Raw genomic sequence first — 21,773 nt, 5'->3', positions numbered from 1 at the left:
CGGGAACCCCAATTAGTGCACCGCGTCCTCTCGCATGGCTCGCTTCGCTCGCCATGCTTCGGGCATGGTGCCTTCGCTCCGCTCCGCTTCGCTCGGCACAGATTACCGTTCCAATCATAGTCCACATGGATCGTTAAGTATGAAAAAGTTCCAAAAAAGAAAAAAATTGTTCCTGTCGACCTTTTGCCCATGTCGACCTTTTGTCCATGTCGACTTAAGGTGTGTCGACCAATTGACATCGACCTAAGGTGTGTCGACCTTTTTGTTGTCGACCTGGAGTCCGGATACCTGAAAAGAGATGTGGCCTATCAGCACAGGATATGGCTTTGTGAAATAACGGCCTGGTTTGATGTATATGAGAGGTAGAGGGTTGAGATTGTGGATTGGGCAGGTCAGTATTGCTACTATATATATATATATATATATATAATATATATGTGTCCCAATATAAACAGCAGTGGCACTCAGAGATTTAAAAATGCATAGAGTGTATTTCACATCAAAGGTATCCCAACGTTTCGGGGCTCACACGCCCTTTTGTCAACCTACACACCTTGACAAAGGGGCGTGTGAGCCCTGAAACGTTAGGATACGTTACACCCCTTGACAAAGGGGTGTGTGAGCCCCGAAACGTTGGCGCTGCTGTTTATATTGAGACATATGGATTTAGCTCCAGAGGGCACCGGAGTACACTGTGCTGATTGAAGGAGAAGTGCTGGTCCGTACAAATATATATATATATATATATATATTGATAATGTCAATTATTATCATTAAACATAAAGCTATATACCATTACCGTTGAGCCGCTATGCCTGCTAGACCACGTGCACGTGCTACGCACTTTGCACGCTATTTGCGTACAGAGTACCGTACGTGGTACGCACTTGGCGTACACACGCTGCGCTGAGTGTACGGAATACACACAGCGATCGCACACACAGTTGATAACCTTTAAACCTTATTAATAAACACAGAAAGAATATGATTATACTCTAAACCTTTAGTCAAATACTGTAATGATATGACGCTTAGAAACCTTAACGGTGTGTATGCTGTTTGAGCGATTAAGACGCTAAGAGAGAGCCCTTTGCAGGAAAGTGAAAACACAACACCGAATTTGGTTACAACCGCAGCAGCTCTAACACTGCCGAGGATTATTCAGTATAAAAGGGGAAAAACAGTACAAGTTATACACTACAAACTAACATAGAAATCTAACAGAATAACAGAGAATAATCTGAACAAATGGCGAACAATCGCAAACAAGAGCGAACAAATGAGAACAAAATGGCTACAGAGAATAATACATACGTGGGGAATCTTTCGCAAGCGCAACCTGGAGTCCAGTCCTCAGCATTCAGGGAGAAAGCCTTCAGAGAGAGTCAGACTAGCCAGGCAACAGTGGTCTTTATATACACAACATACATTCACAATACAATGGTACCTTGTAATCTTATTGTTCATTGGACACAGGAATGTGTCTCTACATTACAGAAAAGGTCATAGGTGGATTTGAACAGGTGGGCTGTGTCTTTCTCCAACTGCTCTGGTGGGAGGTATCCTCAGGATTCCCGCCGCATGTGTAATTTACAGCAAATATAGTTAATGTTCATAAACTACTTTTGTACATAACTATACGCAGGAGCGAGCGATCCTTTCCTAACTAGCATCGGAATGTTACTCTTAAAATACCCTACAGCTGGATTCTAGACACCACCTTTCAACCTTTATCTGACCCTTTCTATCATGCAAAGAGGAATCTCTCTGTCCAGGAACAGTTTAAACTAAACATACTCGCTGACATGGTCTAGGGGAATATTAACTACAAAATGCACTATATGGGTTAAATATGCTACGACCGAGTCGCACGCTACACGCTCACAAACTCTACCGTAAATGCGCATACCACGCGCCAAGGCGCACGGCCGTAGAAGCTCCGTTACGCAAAGTGCGGATATGCGTACGCACGGCAGAGCGAGTGCACGCGCAGCGGGCATGTGCATGAGGTTAGTGCAAGGCATATGCATCACGATATTTTTCGACTTTGACAATATATATATATATATATATATATATATGTGTGTGTGTGTATACTATATATATATATATATATATATATATATTCCCAGGATTCGGGCGGCACTCAGAGACTTTCACAACTCATATGAAATAGTGAACAAGCCCCGCAGGGCTGCTTTAATGTGACGTTTCGGGGCAAAGATCCCCTTCCCCGAAACGTCACATTAAAGCAGCCCTGCGGGGCTTGTTCACTATTTCATCTGAGGTGTGAAAGTCTCTGAGTGCCGCCCGAATTCTGGGAATATATGCAGCAGACATCGGTCTGATGGGAAGGCACCTGAGCAGGTGAAACATAAGACCGGAGTGCCAGGGTCTAACTTTGGATGTTTTATATATATATATATATATATATATATATATATACACACACAGTATGTACACACACCTATCAGTTATACCATACTGTATGTCGGTAGTCAATAACCTTATTTACATTTGTTTGTTTGTTTGTTTGTTTTACGCCATTGATTTTTCTGTCTTTTCTCAGTGGAGTGTCCTCTGTGCTGGCACTTGGTGCTAGTATAATTTGCCGCAAGATGCCGGGTTTATCACCAAGACAGAGAAGCATCTGCGAAGCTCGTCCAGATGCCATAATAGCTATTGGTACTGGTGCCCGCATAGGTACTGAAGAATGCCGTTACCACTTTCAGCATAGCCGGTGGAATTGCAGCTCACTGGGGGAACCAAGTCTCTTTGGACCGGAGCTAAAAGTAGGTACGTGTGAGGTACCTGCAATTGGGTTTACTATCGTAAAATCAAATATTCCAGGTAGATTAAAGCACTTTGGGGGTTATTCAGAGTTGTTAGCAAACCAAAAAAAGTTTAGATTTTGGGTGGGGTATATTGTTTCTGTGTAGGGTAAATACTGCCTGCTTTATTTTTTCAATTTAGATTTCAGTTTTGAACACACCCCACCCAAATCTAACTCTCTCTGCACATGTTTCATTTGCCTTGTTATAATAATTCACATCTCTAATATAAAGATATATTAGTTATGGAAAACAAATACCAGTTAGTTCATGTGAGTACCAGACCATCTTATGAACACAACAGCTCCTCCAACACATTACTTTCAATAGATATTAAATATGACAATATCCTTCCCCCACCTGCACAATACTTTTAAAGAAATATAGAATTTGATGCTGATAACTTGGCCCATCTAGTTTGCCCTAAACACATGTATACACTCAGGGGTGTAGCGAGAGTGGCTCCGGTGGAGCGCTAGCTCCGGGTGTTGGAAAAGTTAGAGGGCCCCCCGCTGCCTGACTTCCCCCCTCCCTCCACCCGCTATAACACGGGCCGCTGTTCAGGCAGCCACAGGGCAGGAGGAGGTGCAGCAGCAGAAAGGACGCACACTGACTCGGACTCGGAGACTTGGTAGGGAACAGGGCAGACCAGACTCACTTTCTGCTTGTAGCTGTGCAGCAGGTTTACTTCTGTCCTGCTACACCACTCTCTGCCCCCGCTGTTGCAGCACCTCTTTCTGCCCTGGCTGATGCAGCACCCCTCTCTGCCCCAGCTGCTACAGCACCTCTCTCTCTCTCTACATTGATGCTGCAGCATCTCTCTCTGCCCCAGCTGCTGCTGCAGCAGCACCTCTCTCTGCATTAGAAGCTGTAGAGTTATATGTATAAGCAGCTCAACTTTGGCATAACGCGTATAAGGGGCTCTACTGTGTGACGTAACATGTATAAGAGGCTCTACTGTGTTGTGTTAAGTGTATAAGGGGTACTACTGTGTGGTGTAATGTGAATAACGGACACTACTGTGCAGTGTAATCTGAATTGGTACTATATGTGGCCACACCCCTTCCCCATGAAGCAACGCCCCTATATTTTTGTTGTGCGCTTTTGGTGCGCACTGCCCCGATTTTAAAAATGGGGGTGCCCAAAGGCCACTTTTGCCTTGAGCTCCACAAGGTCTAGAACTGGCCCTGTCACCAATTTAGGATTTTTAATTATATTTTCTTTTCAAATGTCTGATGCAACCAATTCAGTAAAGGAGAGGGGGTGGCGAAACATACCCTTGCTCCAGGCACCATGGCATCTAGCTACACCTCTGTACACACTTACCCACTTTTTTTTTTTCGGGAGCCATTTATCCTACCAGTATATTTTTGGATTGTGGGAGGAAACCGGACAACCCGGAGGAAGCCAAAGCAAGCATGGGGAGAATATACAAACTCTAAACAGTTAGGGCTGTGGTGGGACTTGAACCTGTGACGTCAATGCTGTGAGGCAGTAATGGTAACCATTACACCATTCAGAATGGCTGCGTTAGAAATAGGTTTGCGGTTCTCAGTCTAGTCCAACACCTGTAGCTCAGTCTCATGATAAATGTTACAACGGTGAATAGGCAGAACGTACCTGGTTTGACTGGGCACAGTTATCCAACAGCATGTTAGTACTTTCCATTAGAGTTTTTTGCAGACCCCTGTGTTTTACTTTTTGGTTTTGGTTCTATATCATCACCATGTTTTGGGTTTGGTGTAGGCAAAGCCACCTCAAGTGTTTTGGTTTTTGATCTGGATCTTTAACACTGATCAAAACTGATAAACTCATATAACTTGAATGTTGGTATAAAGTATTGCACCATGAACTTTAGCCCACACCCTCTCCATACGAGGGGTGTGCAATAAATTTCAGTACACAATCTGTCTGGTTGTGAACTGTTATCTCTGACTGAAGTTCTTTTGAAATGTCAAGGCACAGAACCGGATATAAGTAGCACTGCACACTGAAGAAGTCGGCATGTTCACTTCCTTCACAAACTCGTTATGGAGCTCAACAGAGGCCGCTGGAGAGCCATGATCTTCTATGACTACAAGAGTGATCTGTGACGGCAGGAGAGTTTTGACCGACTGCGAGCTGCTTTTGAAGAGGAAGCACTGTGTTTGAGTGGTTTGCAGAATCAGCGAGGACATTGCTGCTCAGGGCCGGATTAAGGGCCACATGGGCCTGGAGCTGAAAATTTTCAAGGGCCTATACTGAGATGGAGAGGTGTTGTGACCAGTGCTGTGTGGGTGTGGCCTGAGTCACGTGTGGGTGTACACTATGTGCCCCAATGTCTCCCTAAATACATAAACATAGAAAAATTTGATAATTTTGTGAGCAAACTACAAAATCAATTTTAATACTTATGATTTATGAGTGTTTGGGTAGCTGTCATCATGTTGCAAGCATAATAGGCCTATTTTTATGTGGACGACTGGAGCTGCTATGTGGGCCATAGTTGAGGTAGACCCCAGGGTGACCGTGGCCCAGTTAGAGAAGGAGATAGGCATCTCACCAGAATCCATCCACTTGATACTCCATGACATAGGCGTGCGCAGCACATTTTATTAGGGGGTGCACCGTTGGAGGGATGTGTCTAGCACCGCCTTTTGGGCGTGTCTAGCACCATCTATTGATGGTCAATGCAATATAAAATGTCCACCCTTGTACCAATCCTAATAAAGCAGATACATTGTCAGATGTTGTGGTGTGCACCAAACAAACACCCCTGATGGCACTCACTGCAATTACACTGCTCCTCCTCAGCCTGGTCTGGCTCCCCCTCTCTTTCTTCTGCAAGCTGCAGCAGCTTACTTACAAGTCAGTCACTCACTGACACTGATAGTCGCAGACTAGTACTGATGCTGCAGGAAAAACGAGTGACGTGTCAATGTTGCTGCCGACCGCCTGCCAGTATTCAATTTGTCTTCCTAAGAGGAACACTGGCTGCATGCTGCTCCTCATCAGTGGCTGGCGTTGGCATAGCATAGAAGAAGAGAGGTGGGCATGTGGCGGGTGGGCATAATCACATCACATCATACTGTTTTTGTACATGGAGGTGGAGATGGGAGTTTGAAAGCCGGTGGCAGTGGCACCCTTGATTAACCCAGGCGTCTGGTCAGTAATACAGTCCTGACAGGGTGCAGCGCAGAGGAGACAGTAATCAGCTTGTTCGGCGATCGCTACATCAGGCATGTGAGATCAGGGTGCCAGACATTAGGGGGTGCCTGTGCGCACCAGGCACCCCCCCTGCGCACACCTATGCTCCATGAAAAGCTTGGCCTGAGCAAGGTTTCTGCATGCTGGGTGCCCCATCAGCTGACTCGAAAGCACAATGAGGCTCGGATGACTTGGTGCCACATGCTGGCCAAGTTTGATGGCGGTTGCTCAAACTCTGTCTGGGAGATAATCAGTGGCAATGAATCCTGGATCTACAGTTACAACCCCGAGCTCAAACAACTACCGTTCCAGTGTGCCTCAGTTGGAGGTGCGCCACCACAGAAGTTCCAACGTGAGCGCAGTGTGGCCAAGCAAATAGGGGCTGTTTGTTGTGGCCAAGACTGGACATGTAGCTACTATAGCACTCGTGCAGCAGCGCACTGTCACCAGGGACTGGTATGCCAACTAATGCCTGTCGTAAGTGCTTGAAGCCATTTCCAGGTGCCGTCCAAGAACTTTCGCTTGTGGTGCCCTTCTCAATCGCGACAATGCACCTGCCCACAAGTCCAGGAAAGTGGTGGATTTTCAGGCTAATGAACGCATCCAAGGGCTTGGTCACCCGCCATACAGTCCATACCTGGGCCACTGAGACTTCTACGTGTTCCCACAAATCAAGCGCAAGATGCGTGGGATTCATTTTGAGTCACCAGTAGCTGCAGTGGAGACCTTCATCCAGCATGTAGAACTTAGAAGACATACAGTACCTGCTTCGTACTGGTCCATCCAGTTGCTTCACTAAGTGGTTTGAGCGCAAGCAACATTGCATAGACTCCTCTGGTGGAAAATGCATTGTTCACTTTGTAAATAATAGGATTTTGATAACCGACCGGTAAATCCTTTTCTCCTAGTCCGTAAAGGATGCTGGGGATGACATCAAGACCATGAGGAATAGACGGGATCCGCAGGAGACATGGGCACTCTAAAGACTTTTCATTGGGTGTGAACTGGCCTCCTCCAGACCTCAGTTGTAGGAACTGTGCCCAGGGAGACTGACATTTCGAGGAAAGGAATTACTTAACTAGTGGTGAGATATCTACCAACTCACACCCTCAACCATGCCGCACACATGGCATTCAACATAACACACGCCAACAGGCATGAACTAAATGCAGCAACATGCTGAAACCAAGATAACACAACTTGTGTAACTGTAATAACTAAACTGCAGGTAAAGTACGCTCTGGGACGGGCGCCCAGCATCCTCTACGGACTAGGAGAAAAGGATTTACCGGTAGGTTATAAAAATCCTATTTTCTCATACGTCCTAGAGGATGCTGGGGACGACATCAAGACCATGGGGTCTATACTATAGCTAACGTACGGGCGGTAGAGTGCGGATGACCCTGCAGCACCGATTGACCAAACTTTAGGTCCTCATCGGCCAAGGTGTCAAACTTGTAGAACTTAGCAAATGTGTTTGACCCTGACCAAGTAGCTGCTCGGCAAAGTTGTAATACCGAGACCCCCCGGGCAGCCGCCCAGGATGAGCCTACCTTCCTAGTGGAGTGGGCCTTTACTGACGTCGGTAACGGCAATCCAGTCGTAGTATGAGCTTGCTGAATCGTATTTCTAATCCAACGTGCAATAGTCTGCTTGGAAGCAGGACAGTCAATCTTGTTGTGATCATATAGGACAAACAGAGCTTCTGTTTTCCGTATACAAGCTGTTCTAGCAATATAAATTTTCAAAGCTCTAACCACATCTAGAGACTTTGAATCAGTGAATGTGTCAGTAACTACTGGCACCACAATAGGTTGGTTTATGTGAAAAGCAGAAACCACCTTTGGAAGAAAATGTTGGCGAGTTCGCAACTCTACCCTATCTTCATGGAAAATCAGGTAAGGGCTCTTGTGAGACAAGGCCCCCAATTCAGACACCCGCCTTGCGGATGCCAATGCCCAAAAGCATCACCACTTTCCAAGTGAGAAACTTCAACTCTATCTTTTGTAGAGGCTCAAACTAACCCGATTGAAGGAACTGCAATACCACGTTAAGGTCCCATGGTGCCACTGGAGGCACGAATGGAGGCTGGATGTGCAGAACCCCTTTCATGAAGGTCTGAACCTCTGGAAGAGAGGCCAATTGTTTTTGGAAGAACACTGACAAGGCCGAAATCTGGACCTTGATTGATCCCAATCGTAGGCCCGCCTCCACACCATCCTGCAAAAAAAGGAGAAAACGTCCTAAGTGAAACTCTTCCATAAGAGGTTTCTTGGATTCACACCAAGACACATATTTTCTCCAAATACAGTGGTAATGTTTTGACGTTACTCCCTTTCTGGCCTGAATAAGGGTGGGGATGACCTCCTTAGGAATACCCTTCCTGGCTAGGATACGGTGCTCAACAGCCATGCCGTCAAACGTAGCCGCGGTAAGTCTTGGTACACACACAGCCCCTGCTGCAGCAGGTCCTCCCGAGGAGGAAGAGGCCGAGGATCTCTTATGAGTAACTGCTGAAGATCTGGGTACCAAGCCCATCTTGGCCAGTCTGGGGCAATGAAGATTGCTTGAACCCTTGTCTTTCTTATGATCCTGAGTACTTTTGGGATCAGCGGAAGTGGAGGGAAAACATACACTGACGGAAACACCCACTGGGTCACCAGTGCATCCACTGCTACTGCTTGAGGGTCTCTCGACCTGGAACAGTATCTCTGTAGCTTCTTGTTGAGACGAGACGCCATCATGTCTATTTGAGGAACTCCCCAAAGACTTGTCAGCTCTGCAAAGACTTCTTGGTGGAGGCCCCACTCTCCTGGATGGAGATCGTGTCTGCTGAGGAAGTCTGCTTCCCAGTTGTCTACTCCCGAGTGAATATTGCCAACAGAGCTTGTAGATGTTTTTTTGCCCAGTGGAGGATTTTTGTCGCCTCTGCCATTGCCGCTCTGCCTTTTGTTCCGCCCTGCCTGTTTATGTATGCGACTGCTGTTACATTGTCCGCCTGGATCTGCACGGGACGGTCTTGAAGAAGATGTACTGCTTGTTGAAGGCCGTTGTAAATGGCTCTTAGCTCCAGAACGTTTATGTGAAGGCAGGCTTCCTGTTGTGACCAACGTCCCTGGAAGTTTTCTCCCTGAGAGATTGCTCCCCAGCCTCGGAGACTTGCATCCGTGGTTACTAGGACCCAGTCCTGAATCCCGAACCTGCGTCCCTCTAGCAGGTGAGAGCTGTGCAACCACCACAGGAGCGAAATCCTGGTTTTTGACGACAGGATTATCTTTCTGTGCATGTGTAGGTGTGACCCCGACCACTTGTCCAATAGGTGCCACTGGAATACTATGGCATGGAACCTGCCAAACTGTATGGCCTCGTAGGCCGCCACCATCTACCCCAACAACCGAATGCACTGATGGATCGACACACTTGATGGTTTCAATATCTGTTTTACCATTTTCTAGATTTCCAGAGCCTTTTCCAGCGGAAGAAATACTCTCTGAACTTCTGTGTCCAGAATCATCCCGAGGAAAGACAACCTTGTCTTCGGTTCCAACTGTGACTTTGGGTAATTTATGATCCACCCTTGTTGTTGGAGTATTGACAGGGAGAGGGATATGTTTTGTAATAACTGGTCCCTGGATCTCGCCTTTATCAGGAAGTCGTCCAGATAAGGGATTATATTGACTCCGTTCTGACGAAGGAGGACCATCATCTCCGCCATCACCTTGGTGAATACCCTCGGCGCCGTGGAGAGACCGAAAGGTAACATCTGGAATTGGTAATGGCAATCCTGAATCGCGAATCTCAGATAAGCCTGGTGAGGAGGATGAATGGGAACATGCAGGTAAGCATCCTTTATGTCCACCGACACCAAGTATTCTCCCTCCTCCAGACTGGCAATCACTGCCCGAAGTGATTCCATCTTGAACTTGAACCTTTTCAGGAAGAAATTCAGATCTTTTAGATTTAAGATCGGTCTGACCGAGCCGTCCGGCTTTGGAACAACAAAGAGGCTTGAATAAAAACCCCGCCCTTGTTGTGACAACGGTACCAGCACTATGACCTGGTCTTGACATAATTTTTGGATTGCCGCTGTTACTGCTTCTCTCTCTGGCGGAGAAGCTGGCAAGGTCGATTTGAAAAATTGGCATGGGGGAACGTCTTGAAACTCTAGTTTGTATCCCTGGGATACTATTTGCAACACCCAGGGGTCCAGGCCAGACAGAATCCAATCCTGGCTGAAGAGTTTGAGACGTGCCCTCACCCGAGCGGCCTCCCATAAGGGAGTTCCAGCATCATGCTGGGGATTTGGCAGAATTAGGGGTAGACTTTTGCTCTTGGGAACCTGAAGCCGGTGTGGGCTTCTTTCCCCTTCCCCTACCTGCAAAGAAGGGGGAACCTCTCGTCTTTTTGTATTTATTGGGCCGAAAGGACCGCATTTGCGGGTGATAGGTCTTTTTTGCCGGTGCAGGCGCAGAGGGCAAAAATGTTGACTTACCTGCGGTAGCCGCCGAGACTAACGCATCCAGGCCATCGCCAAATAAGGCCTCACCTTTATATGGGAGAGCCTCCATGTTTCTTTTGGAATCTGCATCCGCGTTCCACTGGCGAATCCATAAGGCCTGCCTAGCCGATACTGCCATGGTAGCGGCTTGTGAACTCAAGAGTCCAATATCCTTCATTGCTTCCAGCATGTAGGTGGCAGCGTCCTTGATATTCCCTAACTTAAGGAGTATCTCATCTTTTCAATCGTGTCAATTTCTGATGACACGCTTTCTGACCATTTTTCAATAGCGCGACTCACCCATGCACAGGCAATAGTGGGTCTGAGCAGTGTACCATTGGTAACATAAATGGATTTCAATGTCGTTTCCATTTGCGGTCTGCCGGCTCTTTAAGAGAAGCCGTGCCAGGAGCAGGGAGAATTACCTTCTTTGTCAACCTGGAAAGTGCACTGTCTAACACAGGGGGTGACTCCCATTTTTTCCTGTCTTCAACCGGGAAAGGATAAGCTATGTGAATCCTTTTGGGAATACAAATTTTTTTTTATCAGGATTCACCCACATCCCTTCAAACAGAGCATTTAGTTCGTGTGAAGGAGGGAACATGACTTTGGATTTCTTTTCCTTACATAAATAAGCTTTCTTCTGAGGTACAGGAGTGCTTTCTGTAACCTCCAACACGTCCCTTATAGCCACAATCATATATTGTATACTTTTTGCCAATTTATGATTTATCTCTCTGGATTCACTATCGTCGACACAAGAATCAGAATCCGTGTCGGTATCAGTGTTTACAACATTTGCAAATGGTCTCTTATGTGACCCAGAGGGGCCGCCCACATAAGGAATAACAGCATCCTGAAAAATCACATCTTCCACAGATTTTCTCCAGCATGCAGCCTTAGATTCAGACTTATCCAATCTACGGTTAATCAGATGCATACTGTCACGTAGCTCTTTCACCCATGCAGGCTCTTGGTGTGCCGGTAGCACCACCACATTACAACTCTGTGTCCCTAAAATGGCTTCCTCCGGGGAGGAACTCCCTGCCTCAGACATGCCTCACACGTGTACACCTCACTCACAGACACACTGGGACTTATTTTGGGGACAAACCCACAGTAAAATCTGTCAGAGGGACACAGGATAGGAGCAGCCAGTTCACAAACCCAGCGCCAGTATTGCCTGTGAACACAGTATGTCCACAGCCCAAAAGCGCTTTTAAATAGTAATATACACTATCAAATGCACCACAATTAATTTGTGCCCCCCCCCTTTATAGCACCCTGTACTTGTCAGAAGTGGAGGAGAGGACCAGCGTGTTCTCTGCAGCCTGAGGAGAGAGAGAAAATGGCGCTGAGTAGTGTGCTGGCTGCCTGAGGAAGAAGCTCCGCCCCCATACACTGCACACCACATGCCTACCCCGTCCTTACACTCAGTATATTGACTTATTATTTATACTGGCGGGGGTAGGACTGTGCCAGCGGCATCTTATGCCCCCTTTTAGCCAGTTTGACGTATTTTTCTTGCTGCCCAGGGCGCCCCCCCGCGCGCCCTGCACCCTGCAGTGCCTGTGTGTGTGGGCAGCAATGCTCCCGCCAGCCGCGCAGCACCTCAGCCGTCACTTACTTGATTGAAGATCATTCTTCTCATACTCACCTGTCTTCTGACTTCTGGCTCTGTGAGGGGGGTGACGACGTGCTGTGGGAGTGAGCATCTAGACACGGCTAGCGTTCAGTACCCTTCAGGAGATAATGGTGTCATGTCAGCCAGAAGCAGAGCCATGAAACTCTGAGGAAGTTGGTTCTGCTTCTGCCCCCTCAGTCCCACGAAGCAGGGAGTCTGATGCCAGCAGATCTCCCTGAAAATAAAAAACCTAACATAAGTCTTTTCAGAGAAACTCAGTAGAGCTCCTCAGAGTGCATACAGTTGACCTGGGCACATTTCTAAAACTGAGGTCTGTAGGAGGGGCATAGAGGGAGGAGCCAGTTCACACCCAATGAAAAGTCTTTAGAGTGCCCATGTCTCCTGCAGATCCCGTTTATACCCCATAGTCTTGATGTCATCCCCAGCATCCTCTAGGACGTATGAGAAAATAAGATTTTAAACCTACCGGTAAATCTTTTTATCCTAGTCCGTAGAGGATGCTGGGGACTCCGTAAGGACCATGGGGAATAGACAGGCTCCGCAGGAGACATGGGCACTAAAAAGAACTTTAGATATGGGTGTGCACTGGCTCCTCCCTCTATGCCCCTCCTTCAGACCTCAGTTAGAGAAACTGTGCCCAGAGGAGACGGACAGTACGAGGAAAGGATTTTTGTTAATCTAAGGGCAAGATTCATACCAGCCCACACCATTCACACCGTATAACATGGAATATACGAACCAGTTAACAGCATGAAACAAAACAGCATCAGCCCGAGACTGATCAAAACTGTAACATAACCCTTAAGTAAGCAAAAACTATATACAAGTCTTGCAGATGTAGTCCGCACTGGGACGGGCGCCCAGCATCCTCTACGGACTAGGAGAAAAAGATTTACCGGTAGGTTTAAAATCTTATTTTCTCTTACGTCCTAGAGGATGCTGGGGACTCCGTAAGGACCATGGGGATTATACCAAAGCTCCAAAACGGGCGGGAGAGTGCGGATGACTCTGCAGCACCGATTGAGCAAACATGAGGTCCTCATCAGCCAGGGTATCAAACTTGTAGAACTTAGCAATGGTGTTTGAACCCGACTAAGTAGCAGCTCGGCAAGCTGTAATGCCGAGACACCTCGGGCAGCCGCCCAAGAAGAGCCCACCTTCCTAGTGGAATGGGCCTTTACAGAATTTGGTAACGGCAATCCAGCCGTAGAATGAGCCTGCTGAATCGTGTTACAGATCCAGCGAGCAATAGTCTGCTTCGAAGCAGGAGCGCCAACCTTGTCGGATGCATACAGGACAAACAGTGCCTCTGTTTTCCTAACCCGAGCCGTTCTGGCCACATACATTTTCAATGCCCTAACCACATCAAGGGACTCGGAATCCTCCAAGTCCCGTGTAGCCACAGGCACCACAATAGGTTGGTTCATATGAAAAGAAGAAACCACCTTGGACAAAAATTGAGGACGAGTCCGCAACTCTGCTCTATCCACATGGAAAATCAGATAGGGGCTCTTGTGAGATAAAGCCGCCAACTCCGATACTCGCCTTGCCGATGCCAAGGCCAACAACATGACCACTTTCCAAGTGAGATATTTCAATTCCACCGTTTTAAGTGGTTCAAACCAGTGAGACTTAAGGAACCGCAACACCACGTTAAGGTCCCAGGGTGCCACTGGAGGCACAAAAGGAGGCTGGATATGCAGCACTCCCTTCACAAAAGTCTGGACTTCTGGGAGAGAAGCCAATTCCTTCTGAAAGAAAATGGATAGGGCCAAAATCTGAACCTTAATGGAGCCTAATTTTAGGCCCAAATTCACTCCCGTCTGTAGGAAGTGAAGGAAACGGCCCAAATGGAATTCTTCCGGAGGAGCATTCCTGGACTCACACCAAGATACATACTTTCGCCATATACGGTGATAATGTTTCGCTGTCATGTCTTTCCTAGCCTTTATCAGAGTAGGAATTACCTCATCAGGAATGCCCTTTTCCGCTAGGATCCGGCGTTCAACCGCCATGCCGTCAAACGCAGCCGTGGTAAGTCTTGGAACAGACAGGGCCCCTGTTGTAACAGGTCCTCTCTGAGAGGAAGAGGCCACGGATCTTCTGTGAGCATTTTCTGCAGATCCGGATACCAGGCCCTTCGCGGCCAATCTGGAACAATGAGAATTGTCTGTACTCCTCTTCGTCTTATGATTCTCAATATCTTTGAGATGAGCGGAAGAGGTGGGAACACATAGACCGACTGAAACACCAATGATGTCACCAGGGCGTCCACCGCCACTGCCTGAGGGTCCCTCGACCTGGCACAATACTTCGGTAGTTTCTTGTTGAGGCGTGACGCCATCATGTCTATCTGAGGCAGTCCCTACCGACTTGCAATCTCTGCAAAGACTTCCTGATGAAGTCCCCACTCTCCTGGATTTAGATCGTGTCTGCTGAGGAAGTCTGCTTCCCAGTTGTCCACTCCCGGAATAAAGACTGCTGTCAGGGCGCTTACATGATTTTCTGCCCAGCGAAGAATCCTGGTGGCTTCTGCCATTGCCACTCTGCTCTTTGTTTCGCCTTGGCGGTTTACATGCGCCACTGCGGTGATGTTGTCTGACTGGATCAGAACCGGTAGGTCGCGAAGCAAATTTTCCGCTTGTCGAAGGGCGTTGTATATGGCCCTCAACTCCAGTACGTTGATGTGAAGACAAGCCTCCTGGCTTGACCAGAGACCCTGGAAGTTTCTTCCCTGTGTGACTGCTCCCCAACCTCGGAGGCTCACGTCCGTGGTTACCAGAACCCAGTCCTGAATGCCGAACCTGCGACCCTCCAGAAGGTGAGCACTCTGCAGCCACCACAAGAGAGATACCCTGGCCGTGGGGGACAGGGTGATCATCTGATGAATCTCTAGATGTGACCCGGACCACTTGTCCAGAAGGTCCCATTGAAAAGTTCTCGCATGGAACCTGCCAAATGGAATGGCCTTGTAAGTCGCCACCATCTTTCCCAGAACTCGAGTGCAGTGATGCACTGACACCCTTTTTGGCTTCAATAGGTCCCTGACCAAAGACATGAGTTCTTGGGCCTTTTTTATCGGAAGATAAACCCTTTTCTGGTCTGTATCTAGAAACATGCCTAAGAAAGGCAAACGAGTCGTTGGAACCAACTGTGACTTCGGGATATTGAGAATCCAGCCGTGCTGTTGCAACACCCTCAGGGAGAGTGACACGCTGTTCAGCAACTGTTCTCTCGATCTCGCTTTTATTAGGAGATTGTCCAAGTACGGGATAATTGTGACACCCTGCTTGCGCAGGAGCACCATCATTTCCGCTATTACCTTGGTGAAAATTCTCGGGCCGTGGAAAGCCCAAACGGCAACGTCTGAAATTGGTAATGACAATCTTGTACAGCAAACCTCAGGAACGCCTGATGAGGCAGATATATGGGGACATGAAGGTATGCATCCTTTATGTCCAGGGACACCCTATAATCCCCCCCTTCCAGGCTGGCGATGAACGCTCTGAGCGACTCCATCTTGAACTTGAACCTTTTTAAGGGGGGGGTCAAGCAGCTCCTCTTACAGCCGTGATAGCAGCTTCTTGCAGCAGCAGCTCCTCTACTTACTACAGGGGCCATTATTTCCAAAGTGCCCCTTGACTTATAGGGGATTCCTCTGATTTTCATTCATGTGGGTGGGAAACTCCAGTGGAAGTCTTTCTTTAATAGTATTCCGTCTTGAAATTTTGTAACCACACATTCCCTCTCTAGCTAAAATGGCTGTCTCTCACCTTAAATTACAGGAAAGCAGAATTGTGTAGAGACTCTGGTCCCCATGTGACCCGTTTACCGTGACTCACCAAAAAAGGGGTAGTTTCCTGCTCTACCCAAGGTAGAGCTGCACTAGTGGGTGTATCAGAATCTTGTTATCCAGCCAGCCAAGAGTCCTTTGCAGAATTTAAGCCCCATCCCTCTTGTGCTATCCAGAGTCAGGATCAGGATTAGCTTTATTGGCATATACTGGGAATTTGTCTTCGGTTTGCTATACAACAGCCATGTAGGTGACAGATAAGCATGCGGGGAGGAGGGGAGGGGGGGGGGGCAGGTGCAAGTAAAGTCAGACAGATAGATCCAGTCAGCCATGTTGCACACAATCCATAGCAAGTCACATTGCACACAGGGGGTGATTCAGATCTGACCATAGATGTGCTAAAAATAGCACATCTACGATCTGTTTCTCTGACATGTGGGGGGGGGGGGGGGGGCGCCCAGCACAGGGCTGGTCCGCCACACATGTCAGGCCCTGCCCCCCCCCCCCCCCACACACACTCACAGGTGCGAGGGCATTGCACAGCGGCGATGCTTTTGCTTCTGCCCCACGACTGCCTCTGCCAGTCTATCAGGCAGAGGCAATTGCACCAAGCATCTCACTGGTTGCGCATTCGCAGTGCGCTCGCTGCGTGAGTGCACTGCATAAAGGGCTTCAGAGTGCGATCGCTCCATAGCAGTCCATAGTCAGCCACAAAGAACACAGTCACATCGGCAGCTAATTCACCAGAAATCAGAGCTCAAGATAGTTCGGCCTATAAAATAGTTCCCCCCATCACCCCTACCACACCGTAGGTGATGACAGATCTGCCACCCTGTGATTCGACTCTCGTTCTCAAAAGGAATTAAAGAGCAATTAAATCTTCACAGTTGGGTTTATATAATATCATAAAATCATTTATATCAGTAATAAAGTACTTTACATCTAATTCCCCTTAATCCTCTCCAGCTCTCAATGAACTAGATAACAGAATTGCTGGAAGCATAATTATCTAACAATAAAAAAATGTATACAATTCTCTCTTACTATCATAATTCACATTTTTAGAATAAATATTCACAGAATCTTAAACAAACAGGTGAAAACTTTCAGTAACAAATGTTGTTTCTTACTCCCCGGCCATACCTAGATGTGCCAGCAGGATAATTAAGAAATGTGTTTCCAAATTCCTTTGTCTCCTGGCAGTAAATCTGCACTGGATGCAACTGTACAATGTTTGCATTATATGGCTGCTTATCTTCCAGATGTCATATTGTCTATTATATCATACTTTATTCTTACTACAATACTTTTCTATGATTCCTTAACAGCCTTCCCATACAAAACTGTGGAAAATACTCATTACAAATATAACCGAGAAAGTCAGAACAAAAAATGCAGTAATTAACACTAGAACCTCTGGGGTCTATACACTAATAGGAGAAAAAGTTTAAAAACGAAAAAGAAGTGAAATTCCTAGTACATACTGTATAGCTTCTCAATATGTACTAAACAATTTTCACTTCTATTTCTCTGCCTGCGCTAAGATATGACATGTAAATTGCAGTGCCGTAACTTGGCATTTTAGCGCTGTGTGCAAAAGAAACGGCATTGGTGCTCCCCCCATACAAGATAGTGGCAGTGCGCGGCGTAGGCGCGTGAAAAATATGTAAGGGCATGGCTTCATGCGAAGGGGTGTGGCCACAAAATAATACCAATTCATACTACGCCGCACAGTAGTCTCCATTATTCAAATAATGCCACACAGTAGCGCTAATACACCAGGTAGAGCCCCCTTTTACATATTACGGCAGACAGTCCCCCTTTTTACAGACTGCGGCAGACAGCGTCCCCTTTTTACACATAATGGCAGACAGCGCCTCTTTTTTACACATTACGGCAGACAGCGTGTCCTTTTTACACATTACGGCAGACAGCATGCCCCTTTTTACACATTACAGCAGACAGCGTGCCCTTTTGACACATTACGGCAGACAGCGTCCCCCTATTTACACATTACCGCAGACACCATCCCCTTCTTACACATTACAGCAGACAGCATCCCCTTTTTACACATTACAGCAGACAGCGCCTCCTTTTTACACATTACGGCAGACAGCATCCCCTTTTTACACATTATGGCAGACAACATCTCATATTTACACTGTACAGCAGACAGCGTACCCCTTTTACACATTACGGCAGACAGCGTCCCCTTTTTACTAGAGATGAGCAGATTCGGTTTTACTCGGATTTACTCGGTTCTCAAAACGGCATCTGATTGGCTATCCAAAACACGTGACATCCGTGAGCCAATCAGATGCCGTTTCGAGAACCGAGTAAATCCGAGTAAAACCGAATCCGCTCATCTCTACTTTTTACACTGTACATCAGACAGAGTCCCTTTTTTACACTGTACGGCAGACAGTGTCCCCCGTTTTACACATTACGGCAGACAGCATGCCCCTTTTTACACATTACAGCAGACAGCGTGCCCTTTTGACACATTACGGCAGACAGCGTCCCCCTATTTACACATTACCGCAGACACCATCCCCTTCTTACACATTACAGCAGACAGCATCCCCTTTTTACACATTACAGCAGACAGCGCCTCCTTTTTACACATTACGGCAGACAGCATCCCCTTTTTACACATTATGGCAGACAGCATCTCATATTTACACTGTACAGCAGACAGCGTACCCCTTTTACACATTACGGCAGACAGCGTCCCCTTTTTACTAGAGATGAGCGGATTCGGTTTTACTCGGATTTACTCGGTTCTCAAAACGGCATCTGATTGGCTATCCAAAACACGTGACATCCGTGAGCCAATCAGATGCCGTTTCGAGAACCGAGTAAATCCGAGTAAAACCGAATCCGCTCATCTCTACTTTTTACACTGTACATCAGACAGAGTCCCTTTTTTACACTGTACGGCAGACAGCGTCCCCCGTTTTACACATTACGGCAGACAGCGTCCCCCGTTTTACACATTACAGCAGACAGCGTCCCCCTTTTACACATTACGGCAGACAGCGTCCCCCTTTTACACATTACGGCAGACAGCGTCCCCCTTTTTACAGATTACGGCAGATAGTCCCCCTTTTTACACATTGTGGCAGACAGAATAGATAGAGAGATAGACAGACAGACAGACAGACAGACAGATAGATAGATAGATAGATAGATAGATAGATACTTACCATCTCCCCCTGCTGGCTCAGGCTCCTCGGTGCAGGCTTCATGCAGCAGATCCCGGGCAGGGGAGAAGGAGGAGGAGGGAGGGGGACTGAAGCCGCAGCAGCGCAGTGTAATTGGTGGTGGTGGCGCAGCAGCAGTAGTCCCTCTCCTGGCCGACGCCGCTGTGAATGCTGGGATGAGGGAAGCGCATGCCAGCATTCACAGCAGCACTGGACAGCCAATGCGGAAAGAGAGGGACTGCTGCAGCGGCGCCATTACCAATTACATAGCGCTGCTGCGGCTCCAGTCCCCCTCCCTCCTCCTCCTTCCCTACCTCCGGCGCTGCTGCTCTCCTCTTCTCCTCCAGCGCGGCGCACACAGCACAGCACAGGCGGCTTGTAATGAGTAAATTTGACTCATTACAAGCTGCTGGCCGTTGCGCCCTCAGGGCGACTGCGCTGCATGCCAGGCACACCTGGCACACACGTAGTTACGGCTCTGGTAAATTGTACTTCCTTAGGCTGTTATGGCAGTGATATTCCCCCTCCGTTACTTCTTTGGCAATTATAAGCAACTTTATATAGTTAGAATTCTCATGCTTCCTGTACAGTAAGGTGCCTGCTTCTAGTGAAATAGGTTGTGGGTTCTAATCCTGGGTATATGACACTTGTAAAATAATTGTCAGAAAAATAATAAGCATTGTGAGTAACTGAGCAGATCTATGGCCCTCATTCCGAGTTGATCGCTCACTAGCTGCTTTTAGCAGCAGTGCACACGCTAAGCCGCCGCCCTCTGGGAGTGTATCTAAGCTTAGCGATCGAAAGGTTAGCAGAATAGTGCTGAAATTTTTCCAAGCAGTTTCTGAGTAGATCCAGACCTACTCCTTCCTTGCGATCACTTCAGTCTGTTTAATTCCTGTTTGACGTCACAAACACGCCCTGCGTTCGGCCAGCCACTCCCCCGTTTTCCAAGGCACGCCTGCGTTTTTACCTGACACGCCTGCTTTTTTTTAGCACACTCCCGGAAAACGGACAGTTACCTCCCAGAAATGCCCCTTTACTGTCAATCACTCACCGATCAGCAGTGCGACTGAAAAGGGCCGCTAGACCTTGTGTAAAACTGCATAGTTTTTTGTGTAAGTACTTCGCGCGTGCGCACTGCGGCCCATATGCATGCGCACAAATGCCGATTTTTAGCTTGATCGCCGCGCTGCGACCAAAAGCAGCTAGCGATCATATCGGAATGAGGGCCTATGTACTATGTGGCTGCACACTACATAGATCTGCCTAGTTGCAACAGTTTTAAACTAATAATTCTAGCTTCATATAGTTAGACTTGTTATGCAGCAGTGAACAGCTCTATCAGTAAGGTGTCTTCCTTCACTATAACAGGTCATGGGTTCTAATCCTGTGTGCAGTGTGACTAAAACTTGTAATTTAAAATAAATGGCAATAATATATGTATATACTTTTGTTTTTATCAGAACAATCCACACACACACACACACACACACACACACACACACACACACACACACACACACACACACTAGTATATATATATATATATATATATATATATATATATATATATACAAAGTTCCAAGAGTAACCACCAAAGGGATCAAACTCAGATAGACCAGCACACTGCTTGAATGAAAGACGTTTTACTTGTTTCAAAAGAAGTGCAAACTAAAATAGCAAGCATATGGCACACACATCTGTAGCAGCATATATGTATGAATAGTGGATACTTAACATCCCGACACGCAATGTTATAAACAGTTGCGTTTTGATCCAACTGACAACTTCAAACGTGAGGTAGATTCAATCATTGGAATTGGTGTGTCCAATAATTGGATAGATGAACAAACGGCTACATTTCTGACACAGGAATTTCCTCGAATTCCATTGATCTATATTTTGCCAAAGTTCACAAGTGTTTGAACAAACCCCCTGGAAGACCGATTATATCCTCCAGGGGATCTCTATGTCAAACGCTGTCTCAGTTTGTAGATTTTTATCTACAGCCGGTGGTACAATCTACGCCTTTCTTTATTAAAGATACTTCAGATTTCTTGAACAAATTGAACTTAGTTGGCCCACTACCTGACGGATGCATACTGGTGACACTAGATGTCACCAGTTTATATACCTGCATCAATCACCTTGAGGGTATAGAGGCCACCAGGGCCACAATTTCCTCCAGTCCACAGTATGAGGGTCCACCGAGTGAATTTTTGTTACTTTTGTTGGACTTTATTTTACATAAAAATTATTTTTTGTTTGAAAATTATTTTTATTTGCAATTACAGGGCACTGCGATGGGGTCCAATGTGGCCCCATCGTATGCCAATTTGTTTATGTTTCAATATGAAAAAAATCATACCATGGCAGATAGAGAATTCTCATCATTTATTAAGTTTTATGTACGATTTATTGATGACCTTTTCATGCTGTGGACTGGGGGTGAAACCAAATTGCTGCAATTCATTGCTAAATTGAACCTTTTACCAGGGTCAATCAGGTTCACATGTGTTTATGATTTTGTTTCTATTAATTTTTTGGACGTCACCATTAAATTGCAAAATGGGTCATTTACCATAGAGGTGTTTAGAAAACCTACCGACAAGAATTC

At 46.8% G+C, this 21,773-nt stretch overlaps 1 protein-coding gene across 1 annotated transcript in view; it reads left to right on the top strand.

Annotated features, from left to right (window-relative positions):
- Positions 1-21,773, top strand: part of LOC134948543 (protein Wnt-7a-like) — a 125,836-nt gene that overhangs the window by 58,253 nt on the left and 45,810 nt on the right. The window contains exon 2 of the mRNA XM_063936587.1: positions 2,570-2,796. Coding sequence (XP_063792657.1) covers positions 2,570-2,796 — 227 coding nt within the window. The remainder of the gene's footprint in view (positions 1-2,569; positions 2,797-21,773) is intronic.

This window comes from Pseudophryne corroboree, chromosome 8, assembly GCF_028390025.1.
Source record: "Pseudophryne corroboree isolate aPseCor3 chromosome 8, aPseCor3.hap2, whole genome shotgun sequence".
In the NCBI taxonomy this organism is placed as follows: domain Eukaryota; kingdom Metazoa; phylum Chordata; class Amphibia; order Anura; family Myobatrachidae; genus Pseudophryne; species Pseudophryne corroboree.
Note: the sequence above shows the minus strand (reverse complement) of the source record. Positions and strands in the feature narration are given on the sequence as shown.